At 42.8% G+C, this 19,035-nt stretch overlaps 1 protein-coding gene across 4 annotated transcripts in view; it reads right to left on the bottom strand.

The window, feature by feature from the left end:
* Positions 1 to 19,035, bottom strand: part of FILIP1 (filamin A interacting protein 1) — a 79,935-nt gene that overhangs the window by 40,061 nt on the left and 20,839 nt on the right. For 2 of the 4 annotated variants that reach the window (XM_082218241.1, XM_082218239.1), the window contains 2 exons: positions 16,214 to 16,271; positions 1,755 to 2,033 (listed from right to left, as the gene is read on the bottom strand). In XM_082218241.1, coding sequence (XP_082074367.1) covers positions 1,755 to 2,027 — 273 coding nt within the window. In that variant the 5' untranslated portion in view covers positions 2,028 to 2,033; positions 16,214 to 16,271. Of the gene's footprint in view, positions 1 to 1,754; positions 2,034 to 16,213; positions 16,272 to 19,035 lie in introns of those variants that run through there. The other 2 variants (XM_082218240.1, XM_082218242.1) reach the window with 1 other exon arrangement.

The following is a 19,035-nucleotide window of genomic DNA, read 5'->3' as shown; positions in this document are numbered from 1 at the left end:
AAAATATTTGGGGGCTGTCCCCTGCCCCCCTTACCAGGCACCCCTGATTATGACTAAATCAGTCACATTGTGTGCATTGCCCTAGCAAGTGCTTCTGTTGTGACATGATGGCTGTTTAATGCAAAACTATCCTTCCATTTGTAGCTGCTAGCAAAGAAAAATCCCTGCTGTCGATTAGCCTGGTTTCATTTATTTTGGAAGGGGAATGAGGTAGCTAGTTCAACCAGATGCTGCTGGACTACTATTGGTTCTGCTGGCTGGGGCTGATGGGAATTGGAGCCCTATGATATCTGAAGAGGTATCTGGGTGGCGCTAGTGTTGTTAACAGGAGGTTCCTCTCCTATCTCCTGCCTCATGTGTTCAAAAGGTCCTTTCCTTATCTATTTTGGTCAGGTGGTGCTTCTTCCTGCCTCCTACCTCCCCTCACCCAGTCTGTCAAGCATTTCAGTGAATTTTTCAACCACGTTATAAAAATCCAGCTGCCTTCTTCCACAACAGGATAAACTCTGATAGCAAAGCTAGCCCCTCCCTGTTTCATCACCACAAAATATATAAAGATTTGTTTGCAGATGCCTGGCATTAGTGTAACACTAAAAACAGCTGCAGGGCTAGTCAGCCGTTGGCTCTTCATATAGGAAGACCCAGAGAGAGAAGACTATGGTTAAAGCTCCATGATTCAAAACACCGAGCAAGGAGTTGACTGCATACAGCAAAGGAAAAGAAAAGCATATATAACATGCTACAATGTACAGTGGTACCTTGGGTTACAAACGCTTCAGGGTATAAACACTTCGGGTTACAGACTCCGCTAACCTGGAAGTAGTACCTCGGGTTAAGAACTTTACCTCAGGATGAGAACAGAAATTGCTTGCCGGCGGTGCAGCGGCAGCAGGAGGCCCCATTAGCTCAACTGGTACCCCAGGTTAAGAATGGTTTCAGGTTAAGAACGGACCTCTGGAACGAATTAAGTTTGTAACCCGATGTACCACTGTATTAGGTCACTGTAATAGCTGGGCAGTCCTGCCAGACTCTCCACCTTTAGCTTATTATCATCTGGGCCACTCTATCCATTGATTTGACATCATGGAGTCATCAAGGGGGGAAAGGAAGGTTTGGGGGGGCAATAGTTTCTTTAAAACAGACACACAACCACCCTGTGGATCATTCAGTCTATTCATTTCAATAGCTTCAACAAATGCTGGTATAATAGGTGCTGAGTTTCAGTACTGCTTTTGTTGGGCGGAGAAGTATTATATGTTTCTGTGTGTTTTCTGGCAAAAGCCTTCCCTGTTCTGTTTGTGTGATGCTGTCTTGTACAATGGGATTTTTTCTTTCTTTCCTAATTAGTGATTTTTGGATGCTGTTATGAGACAGATGGAGTCATACAGACTTAGATGCTGACTAACTGGGCTCTCATTTCCTTTACAGAGATCACAGGGATGTAGTTTGGCCTTCAATCTTTCTTGACCTCAGAGAGGAGACTCAGCTTCTCCTTTCTTCCAAGTCAACTGGGACTTTATGCCTTTGAAGGAGAGTCCAAGTGTTCTCCCCAAGATCACTCATTCATTCATTATTGATTTTTTATAAGGCCTTCCTCCCAAAGGAGCCCAGGCATATGTCTTCAAAATGGTTGGATTATATGGCACATGTACACAGGAACTCTGCGTTATATATGTCAAGGCACAAATGTCTTCTATAGCACAGAAGCAAAAAATATTTCAAAAAAATAGAGGGGAAGAGAATTTCTGATATACCTGCAGTTCTCCTTCCATTATACTAAGGAGACGAATCAGATCCTCTTTAGATAGATCTATTGATTTCTTGCTTTTCCGCTCACTAGGACCTGGCAGTCTGCTGTGTTGCTTGACGTTGCTTGAGCCTGAGCCTTCATCCTCTTTCCGGTTAGATTTGTTCTTTTTCTTTGCATCTTCCGGAAGGTTTTGGTTTTCTGTGTTGCTTATAATGGTCTTTGACTTGGAGAAATGCCCGTTGGATGAGCTTTCTCCACCTTGATTTCGGGATCTCATCCTGACCTGGATAAAACAAAAACAAAAATAAAATGAAATTGAAAGCTAGGGTTTTTAGTTTTATTTGAAAATTTGAAAACATGTGGGAAAATATTTGTTTATTTTTATGCCATCTGCATAGGAACTTCCAAACCAGTAACAATGTATTATTATTTTTTTTAAGTAAGATACTTTCATAATAATTATAAACAACACCTTTTTCGATGAAATTCGGCAGAAAATACTTTGGTATCTCATTTAAGCATCCAGGCAGCTTCACTGCAGTTGTCAGTCAGCCATACACAATAAAACAGAACTTTGGCAAACTTTATGAGAGGCAACCATTTTAAAAGTGAAGGAGGAAGATGGCAAAACTATTGCTGCAGTCCTAAGTCTACTCAGATGTAAGCCGCATTAAGTTTGGTGTAACTTCCTCCCAGGTAAGTTGGTACCAGATTGCAGCCTCCAGTAACAGGGCCATATTCAGTTTTGGCAACAATTGGTAAATGCTTAGCTCTTCAACAAGTTCCTCAGTCACTAAAAGGACTTGGCAAGACCATATAAAACTGTAGCTTCCCCCCAAGTTTCTCACAGCAGAATATTTAGTATTTTTGTCCATACAAATATTTTCAGTTTCTGGCTTTCATTCTCACATGCAACATTTGTCACAATTTCATACTTCTCTCCTTCCCTCCCTTCATAGTTTCCATTATTTTCCTATGTAGCTTTCCTGCCCTCAGAAAAGGCTTTCATCCACCTAATCATTACCAGTTTCTCTCCAACTGCACCTCTCAGCCTCTCCTAAACTATTGTAAGATGTAGAAGCTCCTCTCTTGAACTAATCAGTAAAGACCATTATCCTCTGTGGCTTAAAATCTCGCCATATTATCCTCTTCTGTCTCTGTTCTTGCAATGTTTTTCGCAAAGGAAAAACAACAACCTCTGTCTGTAATATTAATTAGGCACTTAATCTAATTACAGTGATTATGAAGACAAAAAAACATGCAAATGCATAGTGAAAATAATATTATTTTGATCTTTTCTTAATAACCTCTTCCTCTGAATTTAATGTTCGATTTGATGCTTGGAATCTTATCTGACTTGTCAACCATACACAGGACAACGTGGTTTGGTGCAACTGACCATCTAGTCTCCATTCATGAGGAATTTAATAAGGCCAGATTAATAGTGACATTGTAAATCCTAAGGCACTTTAGCAAATCTGTTTGGGGGAAACTACAGAGCAGAGAAGGGCTTGCAGTTAGCGAGTGCTATGCTTGTCTCCTAAACATAGGTCTTATTACTTCTCAAATTTCCATCACTATCACAGTGCTGTAGTTTCAATGAATTCAGTAAGCTTTCCCCAGTAGAAGTAGCTGTGAACCACAGAACAGCATTCTTTCTCCATCCCGAGCCTCACACCTGCAATACAAGGCTAATGCTGTTGTCTTTCCTAACAGAGTTGTTTGAATAAGGATTACGGATATAAAGCATGAGCATAGCACTTTGAGCTCTCAGTATGTGCCATGCAACTGTGAAGCATTATTGCTGGAAGGGCTTTAACTCATGCAGATGCTTTGCATGCAGAAGGTTCTGGATCAATCCCCACCCTGCATCTCCAGAAGCAGCTAAAAAAGACCTCACCTGAAACTAGTTTGTGGCCATTCATTATACACAATACTGAGATAGCCTGGATGAACCAAGGTCTATCTTGTGTTAAGGCAGCTTGCTATGTACTACTGTAGTTTCCAATACCCTGGTTCCTTCTCCATTGCCACCCTTAAGCTCTTTCACCATTTTATTTGCCCCAGTTGAAGGAGAAAAATCAAGCACAGAGTTCTTCTTTGTAGCCTTATTTCTATTAGGAAAATGATCATATGAAGATTTATGGGTTCAGACTAAGTTGGTCCCACTGAAATCCAACCCACTGGCTTCTAGGCTCTTGAATACCTAAACAGAATATTCTCACTCAACCAGTGGCATTTTTCTCTCTTAGAAGGTCTGTGCCCCCACTCTAAAAATAAATATCTATTATGAACGTGGACAATACCTGTGGGGTTTAGGAAACACTTGGTGTCTCAGGATTGTGGTGGAAAAATAAACATTGGCCAATGTTTCCTTTCAGGCCAATTCAATTTGCTACTGAACTGTAATAGGTCATGAGCATTTCAGTCTACTTCCTTTTCAGGAAAAAGTACTTAGCTCTCATGGTGACTCAGATGTTTTGTTGGGTCTCATTCCACCCCATCAGTAAGTGACATGAACATCACATAATAATAACCTATTTGGAGATTTCACATAGTTTAAGGGTGGGTCGGCCAATTACTTAATGATTGTAGAACATGCTTTTTATTGATGAGCAGTACATTTTTATTGGTGAGCTGTTCTTGGGGAAAGGCTAAGCAGGATCTCCTAGTACAAAGATTGCCAACTTGCTGGGGCCTGATGGCACATTTGCAAACAGGAGAAATTGTTATGGGCACCACACGCACCCAACATGACCAATGGCTCTATTCCGTTGACTACAACAGAATGAATGATCTAACACAAAAAAGCTTGGGGATAAAACCAGGAGTGGGTTTATGTAATGAATGCCTTTGAGCTTCATTTTGTAACTGGGCCCAATTCCTGAACTGAGCATGCGCTCAGAGGCAGCCTGTCTCTTAATCCTACGAGGAGGTCCACCCTCCAGAGCCACTAGAGTGCACCTGGCTCTGAACAGTGGTATTTGGGGTGTAATGGGCGAACGCTTGACCTGACTTTTGTCTGGTTTGCACATACTCAGGCAAATACTTTTGCACTTCCATACATGCTATTTCACATGCATATCATAATCAAAAGCTTCAACAGTCTCTCCAAGCACAGGAGATTGCACTTTGCGACCTTTCTCTGTTTTCTAGGAATTTCATAATTCCACTGCTTTATTTATATTGGAGATTAGTATCTCTGATTTCTTTAGACTGGGAGTATAAATGTCTTAAGTTGTGAGTTTAAATGCACCTGTGATTTTATTTTTATGCTGCACCATATTAGCCAACATATGACTTATGATTCTTTTTGTTTTATTTTGTTATAAATGGATGCTTTATTGGTTGTCCCAAATAAATCATTGGTGTGATGTGAACAACCTGTTTAGGCACACAATAGGATGATACTTGACTGCTTCTCTGGGAAAGTTTTCACCTCTCACAATCATGTTTTAGAGTCATGTGTACACACACTCTCCTAAATACATGTACCACAGGGTTCCTAGTAGAAAAGCAAAGTAGATCCTACAAGCCTGAAATCTTCCCATCTCTGTTCCACATTATTTAATTGAGAGTTCAAAAATTATGGTAGATTGTGCTAACTTGGTAACAAAAGATGAGAGGGAAAACAACATAGCAAACTTGCTATTTTAGATATTTGCATACGAGTGAAATGAAAGAAGTATGAGAAATAAACAAATGGAATTTGCTGGGTTGGCACACAGGATGGATTTTTGACTCGCACTGCTTCAAATTCTTCACACACACACACCCCCACGAGGAAATCTGTGCAGAATTCCAGTAAAGTGGAACCAGGAGAGATTAGATGCAAAAAGGGGGCAAGGGGAAATATTACAAGAACACTGATTTCATGGTGTTCCAAGCATGAAAACAGAACAGGACAAACAAAACCTAGTTTTTTCATTGATGTGGCTAATAAAAGTTGTTCCAGAACAAAACATATACCCAACCAGCATTATTAACAGTAAGCAGTTCACACTTTTTTTTAAGCAGCCAAATAACTACATTGCTTTAAAGCATCTCATTTGGTAAATGCTGCAAATTCATGACTGAATGAGCCTGGCAATAATAATTTTACCACTACCACACTACCTCAGGATCCTTTTGCATGCCTTTTGCATACAATATGCACAAACCACCAAAAGCCACTCTCATATGTAAAATTGGATATATATCGTAAACCCAAGATGTTAAAAGTAAAGGGGAAAATTAAAAAGTTAGTGTTTACGTTGTTTTCAACAGTATGAAGAAAACATTGCGTAACTCTTCAAGGCAGTGATTTTTTTCCTCATTTTATATGGTAGGTACATGAGTGTTCTGGTTATTTACTTAAACCTTTGTTGTTCTGGGAAACAGTGCTTCAATTTTCAATAATTATCAACATGTGTGCTTTTAATTACATGACTTCTACATTGGTTTTGTGGAGATCAGAAAGAAATCTTTCCATGGAATTTGCTGACATGGAGGATGTCAGAAGAGGATCAACCTAATCTTGTTTTCTTTCATCTAGTGTAAAATATATACTCATCAGAGCTCTTGGGAAAACAGGCCAAATCAGATAATGCTGTGCCATCAGTAATACTTGTAGAATCAGATAAAGAGGCTGGTCGGAATTACATATAGATAGGAAACCAGTGGAGAGGCACATGTCAGTTAGACAAGCTGGCTTTGACTAGCACCTCATTTCTACGAATTGGCTTAACCTAACAGTGGTGTAAGTAATAACCCCTTGTTCCCATCTCCTGTTTTCATTGACATTGAAATAGCTACCAATTCTACTGCTTTAATAGAATGCAAATATGCTCATATGAGAGAAGTTGAAGTGTCCATAGCTGAAATTGATTTCAGATGAAATTGATCAGATGAAAAAATCTGTACCAATTCACCAGTGTTAGCACATTTTTCCTACAGATCAACAGAGGCTGAAGTCTTATTTTTTTAATTTTATTGTTACATGGGCTTTTTTTTTCCAGCTGAAGCTCTCTGAAATTCAGTTCTAACAACTCTCAAGTGAGCACCATTGCCATTATAAGGGAACAAGTTCATGATGAGTCCCGGCACCTATTTTTCTAGAAAAATAGTACTGATTGTTACATTTACAGTGGTACCTCGGGTTACAGACTCCACTAACCCAGAAATAGTACCTTGGATTAAAAACTTTACCTCAGGATGAGAACAGAAATCGTGTGGCGGTGGCGCGAGACCCTATTAGCTAAAGTGGTACCTCAGGTTAAGAACAGTTTCAGGTTACGAACGGACCTCTGAAACGAATTAAGTTCTTAACCCGAGGTACCACTGTATATCCCATCTTTCCGCCAAGGAGCTCGTGGTTCTCCTCCTCCCCATTTTATCCTCACAACAACCCTGTGAGGGAGGTTAGGCTGAGAGACTGACTTGTCCAAGGTTACCCACGGAGTGAACGCTGGACTCTCAGGTCTTAGTCCAACATTTTCCAGGCTGAGTCTTACAGTATCATGGCAGCATGGTACCCACTGTAAAGCACAATTCCTGCCTGGCAAGGAATGTTCAAGTCACATGCAATCAGCTTAACTGGCAACCATTTGGTCACTGATGCAGGAATGAATGACAGACATGGTTAGGGCTATCCTGATAATTCAAGTTTCCACACTCTACTAAAGAGGCATGGAGCAGAACAACAGGAAAGCCACTTTAATGTAGCTTCGTATATGTAAGATGTTTCTTAGTTTTTCTCTCCTTTATGTCATCACATTCATCTGTGAGCACAGCTCCTGAAGTTTAGCTTCAAATGAACAAACTGTATCTTGCTCCAAAATTTGCTTCATCGTCAGCAAAGAAGGGCGATAGCAGCAGGAATGTATCTGGCAAGTTACCAGATAGATTAGCTTGCCTACAAAAGGCTTCCTTTGCTCTTGAAATGGCTAATCCTCAGTATTAGGAAACGTTTGCCATTTTTTTCTATTGTCAGTAGGAAACTGACTCTGTGTGCCATGCATTTGTTCACTGTACTCTCAAACAGCTTTTAATGGTCATTACTCTTCCCACAGTAATGTCTTGTCTTGGTTCAATATGGCAAGAACTTGCTGATGTCACCTTATGTGGTCAGCACAACATGCTGGTAACATACACAGCTGTTGGCTCTAATTTCTGGCTCCAATGCCCTATCCTTCAACTTCCCCATCAAAATATTATATTATGGCCACACTTTGTGCAGAAACTTAATTCTAATTCTCCAACCCCAGTAAGGTAATGTTCAACACCTCTTGCAGAGACCCATCTTCTTCCACAGGCAATAACTGTATTCCTCTGTGAGAACTGATACATAGAGTGTTACACCTGCACTTGTTTAAGCTGAGAAGGATAAGACAGAGGCAAAGGCATGAGATCAGGATGCTGGACCAGATGGGACACTGTCCTGATGCAACAGGCTCTTCTCATGTTCTTATTTAGGTCAGAGCCTGGTAATAGCATTGTTGTTTAGTCGTTTAGTCATGTCCGACTCTTCGTGACCTCCATGGACCAGAGCACGCCAGGCACTCCTGTTTTCCACTGCCTCCCACAGTTTGATCAAACTCATGGCTAAATCCTTTCCAGTAGTCTGCCAGGTTTTGGGTTCAGGATCTGCAGTGGATTTGAGGCCTGACATAGGGCTTATCCATACCTGTTTGTCCCACCACTTTCCCCCAGCAGAACCCAATCTTTAATGATGAATTGGAGCAAACAGTAATTGGGTTTTATGCGGATTGCTATTTGTTCCAATTTAGCGCTAAAGTGCATGTTTTCTGGGGGGAGCAGCAGGGCAAGTGGAAAACTGCTAGGACCTGTGTCTAGCAGAAGTGTGGGTGAGCCCACACTGCCAAATAGATACCAATCTTACAACGAGAACATCCTACCTTCTAGAGAAAACTTGTGATAAATCTGTGGGCAGGACACAAACTTATATTTCCTAGTAACTGCAGTTAGTGTTCAGGTTACTGAGAAGGACTGAATTCATGCGGGGCACTTTCCAACAAATAATTCCTTATCTGAAAAGCTGTAGTAGTAGAAGAGTTTGGATTTGATATCCCGCCTTTCACTCCCCTTCAGGAGTCTCAAAGCGGCTAACATTCTCCTTTCCCTTCCTCCCCCACAACAAACACTCTGTGAGGTGAGTGGGGCTGAGAGACTTCAGAGAAGTGTGACTAGCCCAAGGTCACCCAGCAGCTGCATGTGGAGGAGCGGAGACGCGAACCCGGTTCCCCAGATTACGTGACTACCGCTCTTAACCACTACACCACACTGGCTCTCAGTACAAACCAACAAACCAACACAAGGGCAAAGCCAGGAGTCTTTGAGTTGGCCTTTAGTGAACATTGCTAGACTTCATTATACAGTGGTACCTTGGGTTACAGATGCTTCAGGTTACAGACTCCGCTAACTCAGAAATAGTACCTCGGGTTAAGAACTTTACTTCAGGATGAGAACAGTAATCACATGGCAGCGGCATGGCAGCAGCGGGAGGCCCCATTAGCTAAAGTGGTACCTCAGGTTAAGAACAGTTTCAGGTTAAGAACGGACCTCCGGAACAAATTAAGTTCTTAACCCGAGGTACCACTGCATATCTGGCCTCTTATAGTGAAGAAGTCTGTCATGGGCTGGGTGGATGCAAAGGAATGGTACAGCATGAGACTCTTCTTAATCTCAGGGATGTGGGTTCGAGTCCTTGTTGGGTAAAAAAAAATCCTGCACTGCAGGAGGTTGTCCTTGTGGTCCTTTCCAACTCTACCATTCTGTGATTCTGCGAATGGTGGAAGGCAGCAATGGGGGAACCCCCAAGGGAAGAAGGAAATTGGGGGGGGGGAGGCGTCAAAAGCTGAAGCGGTAATAGGACCTGGTGAGCAGGGAGAGTTTGTGGCAGAGAGAAGTCCAGAAGCAGAAGCAGGAGAGGAGGGAGGCCCACAGGCATGGATGAATCAGGCTGGTGAAAAAGCCAGGGTGTCTTGCCCTTTTGCTACAACAAGTTCCCCTTCCCCCTTGGTCTCCCAGGACCAGGAGAGGAATGAAGAAGGAGGTGCAAAGACAGGCATGCCGGCATAGTTTCAGATTGCTTGGGGGAGGAGGAGACTTAGGCAGTGGTGGAAAGCTGTGGAGACCTTCAGTCTCCACAATTGCTTCATAGGGGCAGGACCTACCGAGAAGAGCTCCCGCGCTCTTTGGGCCGGGCACTACCTTGTTACGTCTAATAAAGAGTTAACTTACTCCGTGTGGTTTATTGCTGACCTGCTCCTGACAAATTCATAGGGGTCTGCCTAGGAAGGGACATTCCCCAGCACAGGTGCCACCACCAAACATGCCCTTCAGTCTATGGGCAGACCCAGAACAGGCCTTCTGATATTCAGCAGACCATGTGGGCTAGAGTATATACTGGAGAAGGCAGTTCATCAGATAGTCTAGTGTAGACCATGAGGAGCTTTGAAGATAAGAACTAGCACTTCGAACGGTACTCAGAAATGAATAAGCCACCAACAAGGATAAAACAAAACTGGCTTCCAGGCATGAAAATAATGAAGAAACATTACACAGCACAATGATCCAGGCACCATGTACACATGCTAGTTTGTTTTCAATCTTATAAACAAGGGTATGTTTCTTTCATTCCCTGGCATATGGTTTGGTCTTGTTGTTTTTTTAAAAAAAAATAATGTTTTATCAGAACTAATTATACTCCTAAATTATGAAAAGCATTAGTGGAACCTGCTACAAAGTGGATGCAGTTGTTACAAAACCATATGCCCTATTAGCACGCCCAAGCAAACCACAAATGTATCAGCATTCTGTATGACAGATAAAAAAGCAGGAAGTGGGAATAACACTTTTAGAGCCAAATTCTCGTCAGCACACAGCTCTTACTGAAATGGCTAAACGAGAGCCAGATTTCCAATCGCATAACATTACTTCTTAACTTATCATTTCTATAGCAGAGTTCCAAGCATATCCCACACTGTAGCTCAGTAAACCTGGTAACACGTCAGTATTATCTGCATACTGCAGATGTGAGGATGAAACTAAGCTTATTGTTACAGATCTGGGGTAACAGAGTTTGGAGGGGGGTGCAAAGGCACCCATAACTGCTAGGGTTAGTGAATGTTAGAAAATAATAAATGGTAGAATTTAGTTAATATCTGGAGTATTGAAGGGAAGATGCCAAGCCAGTGAAAAAATACAGGCTAAGCTTCTCTTTCAAGCCAGGGTGAGGACCTGAGACAGAAGTCCTTAAGAAAAGGTTCTGGAAACAATTCATTAAGCCATCAATAGAAACTGTCAACCTGGCAGGAGGCTCTGCAGGTGAGAGGAAGGGGTTGCCTAGGTGACGGGAGAGGGCAGGATGTCACACAGAAAAAATGCCGTCCTTTTTAAAACCAGAGGTCTGGATGAAGGAGGCGAGAAGACAGATGGGGAGGAGTTGCTTGGAGCAGGGGTTTTTGGGAAGATGAAAGGAAGCGGGCAGGACTTCATGAGCTGCTGTGGAGGCCGGAACCAGTTTGGCAGGCTGGGCAGAGTCAGATATGGCAGTCAGGATGGCTCAACAATCTAGGGCTGGAATACTGGGGGAACAAACCCCTCTTGAGATGCAATGCTCTGAACTCCAAAGTAGACCCAGGTGTAAATATGTGTACAATATACCATATTTCTTAAAAGACACTAGCCTCTGCTGTGCCTTGATTTCCCAACGGAAAAATAATCCTGGGTGAGCAACTGGAACCCCACCAGAATTTTGATACCTCTTGGCAGAGGTTGGGAGTAGCGTGCAACCTTTGTAACATTCTACATCACACCTTGCTGATGTGTGCAACAACCTGAAAATGTGGCTTGAAGCGCAGCGATAAAAGAACAACCTCGCTGCTTTTTAAGTTGGGAATGTTTACATAGCATAAGAAACAGTGATTTGTCTCAAGCCATTTACTGAGGTCATGGCAGAAGTGAGACATGAGCCAGAGAATTCTTAATTCATAACTCAGCCATTCAGTTGCTGCAGAGTTCCAGCCCTTCTTAGGACACATTGAAATAGGTTAACACGCTAATCAGTGCTAATCACATTTTGACATAATGGTTCTGTATTAATGTCTTCTTAAAGAAACTGATCCTCAAGATCGGTCCATGGAGCCATAGTTTATTAGATGTTATATTTGTAACTGCTATATTTCTTAAACTACCAGGAGAGCAAGAACTCCTATGAGGTTCCCTCTTTTTGAGTCCCTTCACAGATTTTGTGGTTTCAAATGTCCATATCTTGTAGGAAGCGTAATGTCAATGCAAATTTCTGGACTGTGTTCAAACCTTGGCACATGCTCTGTTTTTACATTTTTCCTTTTCCATCTGGTCACCTATTGCACATACGTAATGCAGCTTATCAAAGTCTATATTTTAAAATTCAAGACTCGCTCATCTCTTACCGGCTCAACTAATTACAGCAGTATTTTACTGATGTGTGCCTGAAGTCAATTAATTGTACTATTGTACAAATGAAATGTACCCCAAAGGTTCCAAAGCTGGAAGGCTAGGTGGCCTTCCCCTACCTACTTGTCAGCCACTCATCCTACTCTTGAGTAGGACCCTGGCAGAGAAACATGCCTGACTGGCATGTTCTCTCCCTCCTGGTCGATCGTTCGGAAGCTTCCTGTCTCCGTCACTTCCCACTTTGTGGAGTCAAATATGCACCGTCATGTGATAGACAAAAATCCCATGACTACAATCATGGAGCAGGAATTCTAACACTACTGTCCTTCAGAGGGCTTGGGCTACAACTCCCATTGGTCCCAGCCAGCATGGCCAATTGTCAAGGATCATGGGAGTTGTAGACAATGGGCCATATTTGATTAACTTGCTGCACTAGCAGAAGCCTGCACAATGAGTCACACTGCAGTAATGGGACTTTACCCCCCCTTCTCCCCCTACACACCCTCTGCATCCTCCCCAAATCTGTTCCAGGGGTTCGGGAGAACCCCCAGAACAACATGCGTTGTGAGAAGGAGAGGGGAGATCTCATCCTATCTGGAAGCAGAAATGCTTGCCCGATGAAACAATCTCCATGGTGCTACTTTGAATACAACCCCAAAACATTCTGAGGGCACCAGACTCGGGAAGGCTGACATAAGGTAAATTATGGATGCATTCACAAATTCCACATGCAACCATTGTGATAATCTGCATGTGCTGAAACAGTGATCACTCAGCAACCACTATAAACAGAGCTTTCATATCACCTAGGTCAACTGAGCCTGGGGGCCAAGGTGAAATATCATGAATTTGGGCTCAGCTAAGGAGGAAGGTTTTGACCAAACTGCCGGAGGCAGTGGAAAACAGGAGTGCCTGGCGTGCTCTGGTCCATGGGGTCACGAAGAGTCGGACACGACTAAACGACTAAACAACAACAACAAAGGAGGAAGGTAGCTGGAAGCAAACCCTTTCAGGTATATTGTTAATTACTAACTGCAAAACCGACATTTGGTATTTCCCTGATATGGATTTTGGAATTTTCCTTATGGGCCAGCACAGCTACCTTTACTTTTGAAGCAATTGTCAAGTGTGTCAGTGAAAGAAGGGATCCCTATCTGCTCAGATAGGAATGTTCTTTAAAGATCCCCAATTTGCTAGATATTGATAAAGCTGGTTGTCTTATCATGCTGGTAGGAAGTGCTTTTGGTCTGAAGGGGCAAATGAGTATGAGACAGGCATCCCCAGGGCACAATTGCTGTTCCTTGGAATGTGACTAATCCACTATGTTTTCTGCAACATGGGGTCATTTTAATTCACAGAAGAGGACTTCACCACCATGCTGATTCTGGCATGAGCTGAGTCTTCTGCAAACATCTGTATGAACATCCAAGCCACATTTTGTATGAATATCCAGTCCAAGCAACCTTGCCTCCAGTGAACTTATGAATTGCAAGGCAGATTCTGGAGGGCTGCTTGGAAAAACAGACTAATCCCTATGTAACAGGGAACTGTAGCTCTGTGGGGATTTGAGCTATGGTTATTTGGGTTCTTTGGGGGGATGCACTTTAAATGTGCTTTAAGCATAGCATGTATGCAGCCTTGGATTCGGCAACACCTTGTGAAACCCTGGCGAGCTACTGCTCCTCATAGAATAGTAGAATTGCAGGCTTAGAAGGGATTCTAAGGGTCCAACCTCCTGCATTGCAGGAATCATAGCAAAAGAATCCCTGACAGATGGATATCCAACCTCTGCTCAGAAACCCACAATGAAGAAGAGTCAACCACCTTTTGGAGGCAGCCCGTTCCACTGTTGAGCAGCTCTTACCACCAGAAAGTTATCCCTGATATTTAGAAGCTCCTTTCTTGTCATTTGAATCCATTGGTTCAGGTCTTAATCTCTGGAGAAGCAAAAAAAAGCTGGTTCCATCTTCCATGTGAGGCATCTTCAGTTATTTGAAGAAGTCTACCAAATCACCTCTTCCTCAACACACCCAGCTCCCTCAACTGTTCCTCATAGGGCTTGGTTTCCAGACCTGTTTGTCATCTTGGTTGCCCTCATCTGCACATGTTCCAGCCAAGGTAAACAATACTGAGCTAGATGGACTAAAGGCAACGTCCTAGGCTCCGTGATACACAATATACATTAACATGCAATGAGAGATGAGTGTTAATAGGGAAAACGCATGCATTCTCCCCAAGAGGCCTCTCTGTTCTAGTGCATGAAGTGGCTTCTTCTCCTTGCTTTTTTTAAAAATAATAATAATTAAGGAGGTGACCTCCACCCCTTCAGGGCTGTGCCCACATCTAGTGTAAGCGGACATTTCCTGGAGAAGAACAAGGCAAGCCCCTTTGGCAGCCTTCTGTCTCCATTTTGTCTGAACAGTTGTCTCACTAATGCTACCCAACCAGGCTTGATACAATAACAGCAGTGCTAAAAATGAATGTACACAAGCCCTCAAGATTAACTTTCTTGGATGGTGACTGGCTCCAGACATTCTGCCTGGAAGCATAACGAGAGTCAAGTCCATTGACTCCAATCGCAAACTCAGTGCCAGCTGTCTCTGCACTGGCTAACAGGACCTGCACTGTTTGTTCACCTCTAGAGAATGTTATTTTGCTTAACAGTGGCAGGGTCATATCAAATGAAGTCACCATTTAAGTAATAGCCCTGGGGATAATGGATAGCCACCCAGGGTAGTAGCAGTTATAATAGCACAAGACACATTTCCCCCATGTCCTTTCTAAATGAATTGTTTGTGCATCCTTGCAACAAAACAAAACAAAAAAGGAAAGGAAAGAGGAGGGGCTGGGGAAAGCTGTATAGTGCTAGGAAAGAGCACGTTGAAAAACAACTTGACATTTACAGTCAACACAATCAACATGTAATCTAAGAGCACGCTCAAAAAAGTCTGTGTTGAAGGGTAATTGAAAAGCGGAGGGGTGGGGGAGAGAGAGCGCCATGGTAAAATCCAAGCCAAACTCAAGATTTACTGAAACCAGAAGGCTTGCAACACTGTAAGAAAGAGGAAGATATTGGCCGCAGATGAAAGCAGAGCATTTCACAGATAATGAAATAAAAATTTTCATTTTGGAACATTTAAGCAGGAAACTTCAATCCTGCACGACCAGTTCCAGAATAAAATGGTGCTATATTTCATGAAAGACACCATTTCCCCCCCGCCAAGTCCATATATTATCTTAAAGGTATAACTCAAAATCTGCCTTCAGCTGAATGTGATGGTTTAAAAGAGACAGTACAGGAGACGGATAATGTGAGTACCTAGGGAATGAACTCCTGGGTGGTTTTGTAATACGTTTTGGTTTTCAGAGTCTGCTTGATATCTAACCTCATAAGGAACAAAATCGAGGCATAATTTATTTAAAAGCCAACTTCTCTACTTCCAGAACCCTGTTTCTAAATAAAAACAACAGTTGTGTGGCAGTCTAAAGACTGGACATAGTTGACAGTGGTGAACTATTCAACAGGAAGATTTGACTTAGAACTGTAGTACTTGTAAAATCCATTTGCTGGTCTTTAGGGTGTCACAAAATTCTTCGCCATTTTTAACCACAACAGGCTAACAGCTTCCCTCCCCACTCCCTGGAATATGAGTCCTTTGTTACAAGTCTTGGTCTTAGACCCACACCAGCAGCAGCTGGATTTGCTATTCCACAATGCTGTCCCATGCATGTTTACTTGGAAGCAGGCCCCAGTGTCTTGGGATGGGCTATTATTTTTTAAAAGGGAGCCTTTTAGGCCTAGCAGTTTCCTTTAGCTGCTAGGCTAAAGAGGATCACTGTCCACTTCAGAATCTACAGTCCAGCAGATTCCTTTGCAAGGTGGTGTGGGGGCTGCATGCTTCCTTGGTCCCTCCTCCCCATGATCCCCTATAAAGCTTCAAAAGCAAAATATTGTTGGAAAATTCCATTCCACCTTTAGTTGCAGACATGGAACTGTTGCATGTCACATGTCTGTTTACATACCAGCACAGCTTGCTGGGAACTTCCGTTGTGTGTATAGCCTTTGCTTTTGACGGTCTCTCTGAGGAGAAGAAAGTGAGACGACATGTTTCTTTTGTCCTGATTTATGCTTAATAAATCCGTAGCTTGTTAGTATGTTTCCACAAGCCTCATGCCTGTTCTGTTTGTGCAGTATGTTCTACTGATATAGTGTGCTCAGGCTTTTGAAGTCTGAGTTGCTGATTTACATGGCACCAGAGGTTGGGGGTTCACCACGGCTGGAAGGGCATGATCCAGATGGGGGCTAGCCAGCTGGAATCTCGGCCCCTGAAGGATGCCGGCATATATCTGGCTGAGTGGCTAGTGCATGGGCTGCCTATTCTCACCAGCACACCCCCAGAACCTCCCCCCCTTTTGGCCCTTGGTCAGTTGGGCCAATGGTTTGGGAATGGGACTCAGATCTCCTTCAGATTCCCTGATAATATCCTATGGCTTTGGGGATACTTCTCCAGGGAACATAGGACTGCAGCCTCAATCACTAGGAAGTGATAAAGGAAATCTAAACAATTAAATTTTGCATGTGTGTGTGTGTTACTTTCTCTCCAAATATACATTTTGATTCATTTTTTTTAAGCCAAGAAATACATTGGAGCATTCAGGAAGTATGAAAATTGATGGAGAGCAGAAGTCTAACCTGCTGGACTAGGAGATACAGATCAGATTGATTTATACTGGAATTGGCAAAGATCATATTCCATAGTTTGCAGAGACCCCCCTGGAGTTCTTTGCAGTTTGCTTTGGATTTTACCATCATAAATACATTAGTATCCACAAACCTGACTACCTCACTGCTCACTCCAGACCCCAGGGCACCAATCCAAATATAGATCTTTCAAGCAGTGGCGTAGCGTGGGTTGTCAGCACCCGGGGCAAGGCAAGTAATTTGCGCCCCCTAACCCGTGGATTTGCGCCCCCTAACCCGTGGATTTGCGCCCCCTAACCCTAACCCCCAGATGTTGCGCCCGGTGCGGCCGGCCCCCCTGCACCCCCACGCTACGCCACTGCTTTCAAGGACCCCAGTGCATACCTTACTCCACTGTGAAAACTTTCCATTTATTCCTATTCCCAGCTTCCTGTTCCTTAACTAGTTACCAGTTCATTAGAGGACCTATGCTATTGGTGTCTATGCTTGTGAGGTATAGAAAGTTATTTTGAAAACCACTTTGGGCTTTTCATTTGCCTGGCAGATGTGGTACAGTAAATGCAAAATATGCCTTTTGGAACCCAATCCTATCTGTATCTCCTTGTTGCAATTCCCACTGAGTTGTGCATTCTTTTCATTTGGGAAAGTACTCTGAGTAACGGACTTCATAACCCTTACAAACTGAACTTGGGTCTCTTATCTTGCTCACTGTCTATTGAACTAGATATTTAAATGTTCACTGTTTCCAGGAAGGGATCTCTCTGCCATAATTCCGAGGAAGGGAGATACAAAGGCAGAGACTGGTTTGCAAATGCCTTTGCCTGACACAGGCTGTATATGAATGTACATCTGGATGTATTACCAAACACATCTAGTGCAGTGCTCTTTAGCACATTAGAGTTTGCAAAGAAAATGGCAAACCACCCTAGGCATTGTTTCAAGTTTGCATTATTGTGCGAAACTATGTCTGGAGTGGGAACACTGTTGTTAGCATACATTGTGCGTGTTCTGGGCATGCTTAACAATGGAAGAACCAGGGGGGGAAGCACATCATACTTTAAAAGAAAACATATACATCTCTGAAATACATCCCAGAAGCACTGTTCTATACCACCATGTGAGCACTCCAGAGAGTACACGGATACTCTGATTGAACAGCAATGGCAATAGTGCAAAATCTGATCTCAGAGCAATTTTAACTTGGCACAATGCTCCACAGAAACTCCTTTGGATCTGGGAATATATGTATAAAAAATATTTGTTACTACTATGTCCAAGGATAAATGGTAAGGAACTGTGATTATTTTTTTTAATGCATTGGGTCATAGCCAATGCTAAGCCTACTCAGAGTAGATCCATTGAAATTAATTGGCATGACTAACTTAGGTCCATTCATTACAGAGGGTCTAGTCCGAATAGAACTTAGTTGGATACAACCCATATTTTTCATCTCAACATAGTTCAGTTTTGGCCATTATGTTTCAGATACCTCTGAGATCATACAATGGCTGTTACATATCTTGCCATATGCTTTTTATTAAAATTTTGATGAAATGTAAACCTCAAACTCAGCTGATCAAACTTGATTATGATGATTTCATCAATAGCAGAACAATAAGATTGTGTCCAGGGCAGGGGCAACCTATGGCCCTCCAAATGTTGGATTACAACTCCCATCATCCTTGATCATGGGCTGTGCTGGCTGGGACTGATGGGGCTGGAGTCCAGCATACTCGGTGGGGCAGTTGCCATTGCTACAAGGACCAGTTATGCCAGAGACATTGGCTTGCATCTGAGCGCAGGGGAGAAAGAGCACAGTGGTGGAGCAAGCAGAAAGGCATTGGTTCAACCCCAAGCATCTTCAGATAAAAGGACCGGATAGCAGGTGATGAGGAAAAGCACTGCCTAAGATCATGCCAAACCACTTGCAGAGCAGACAACACTAGCCTAGATGGGCAAATGGTCCGAGTGGTTATAAGGGGATTGTGATGATGGGCTAAGCCAGGCTGTGATCTTAAAAAACCCCATTTAGGTACACGCAAGGATTTGTACTAATGCAGCAACATTTTCTTTCACGCCCCACCCATTGCATTTCTGAAACTTCATAACGGCTTGTCCAGAGGCGGAGAGATATTTTAAGAAG

Source organism: Podarcis vaucheri (assembly GCF_965113315.1).
Source record: "Podarcis vaucheri genome assembly, chromosome: 3".
Taxonomy (NCBI): Eukaryota; Metazoa; Chordata; class Lepidosauria; order Squamata; family Lacertidae; genus Podarcis; species Podarcis vaucheri.
Note: the sequence above shows the minus strand (reverse complement) of the source record. Positions and strands in the feature narration are given on the sequence as shown.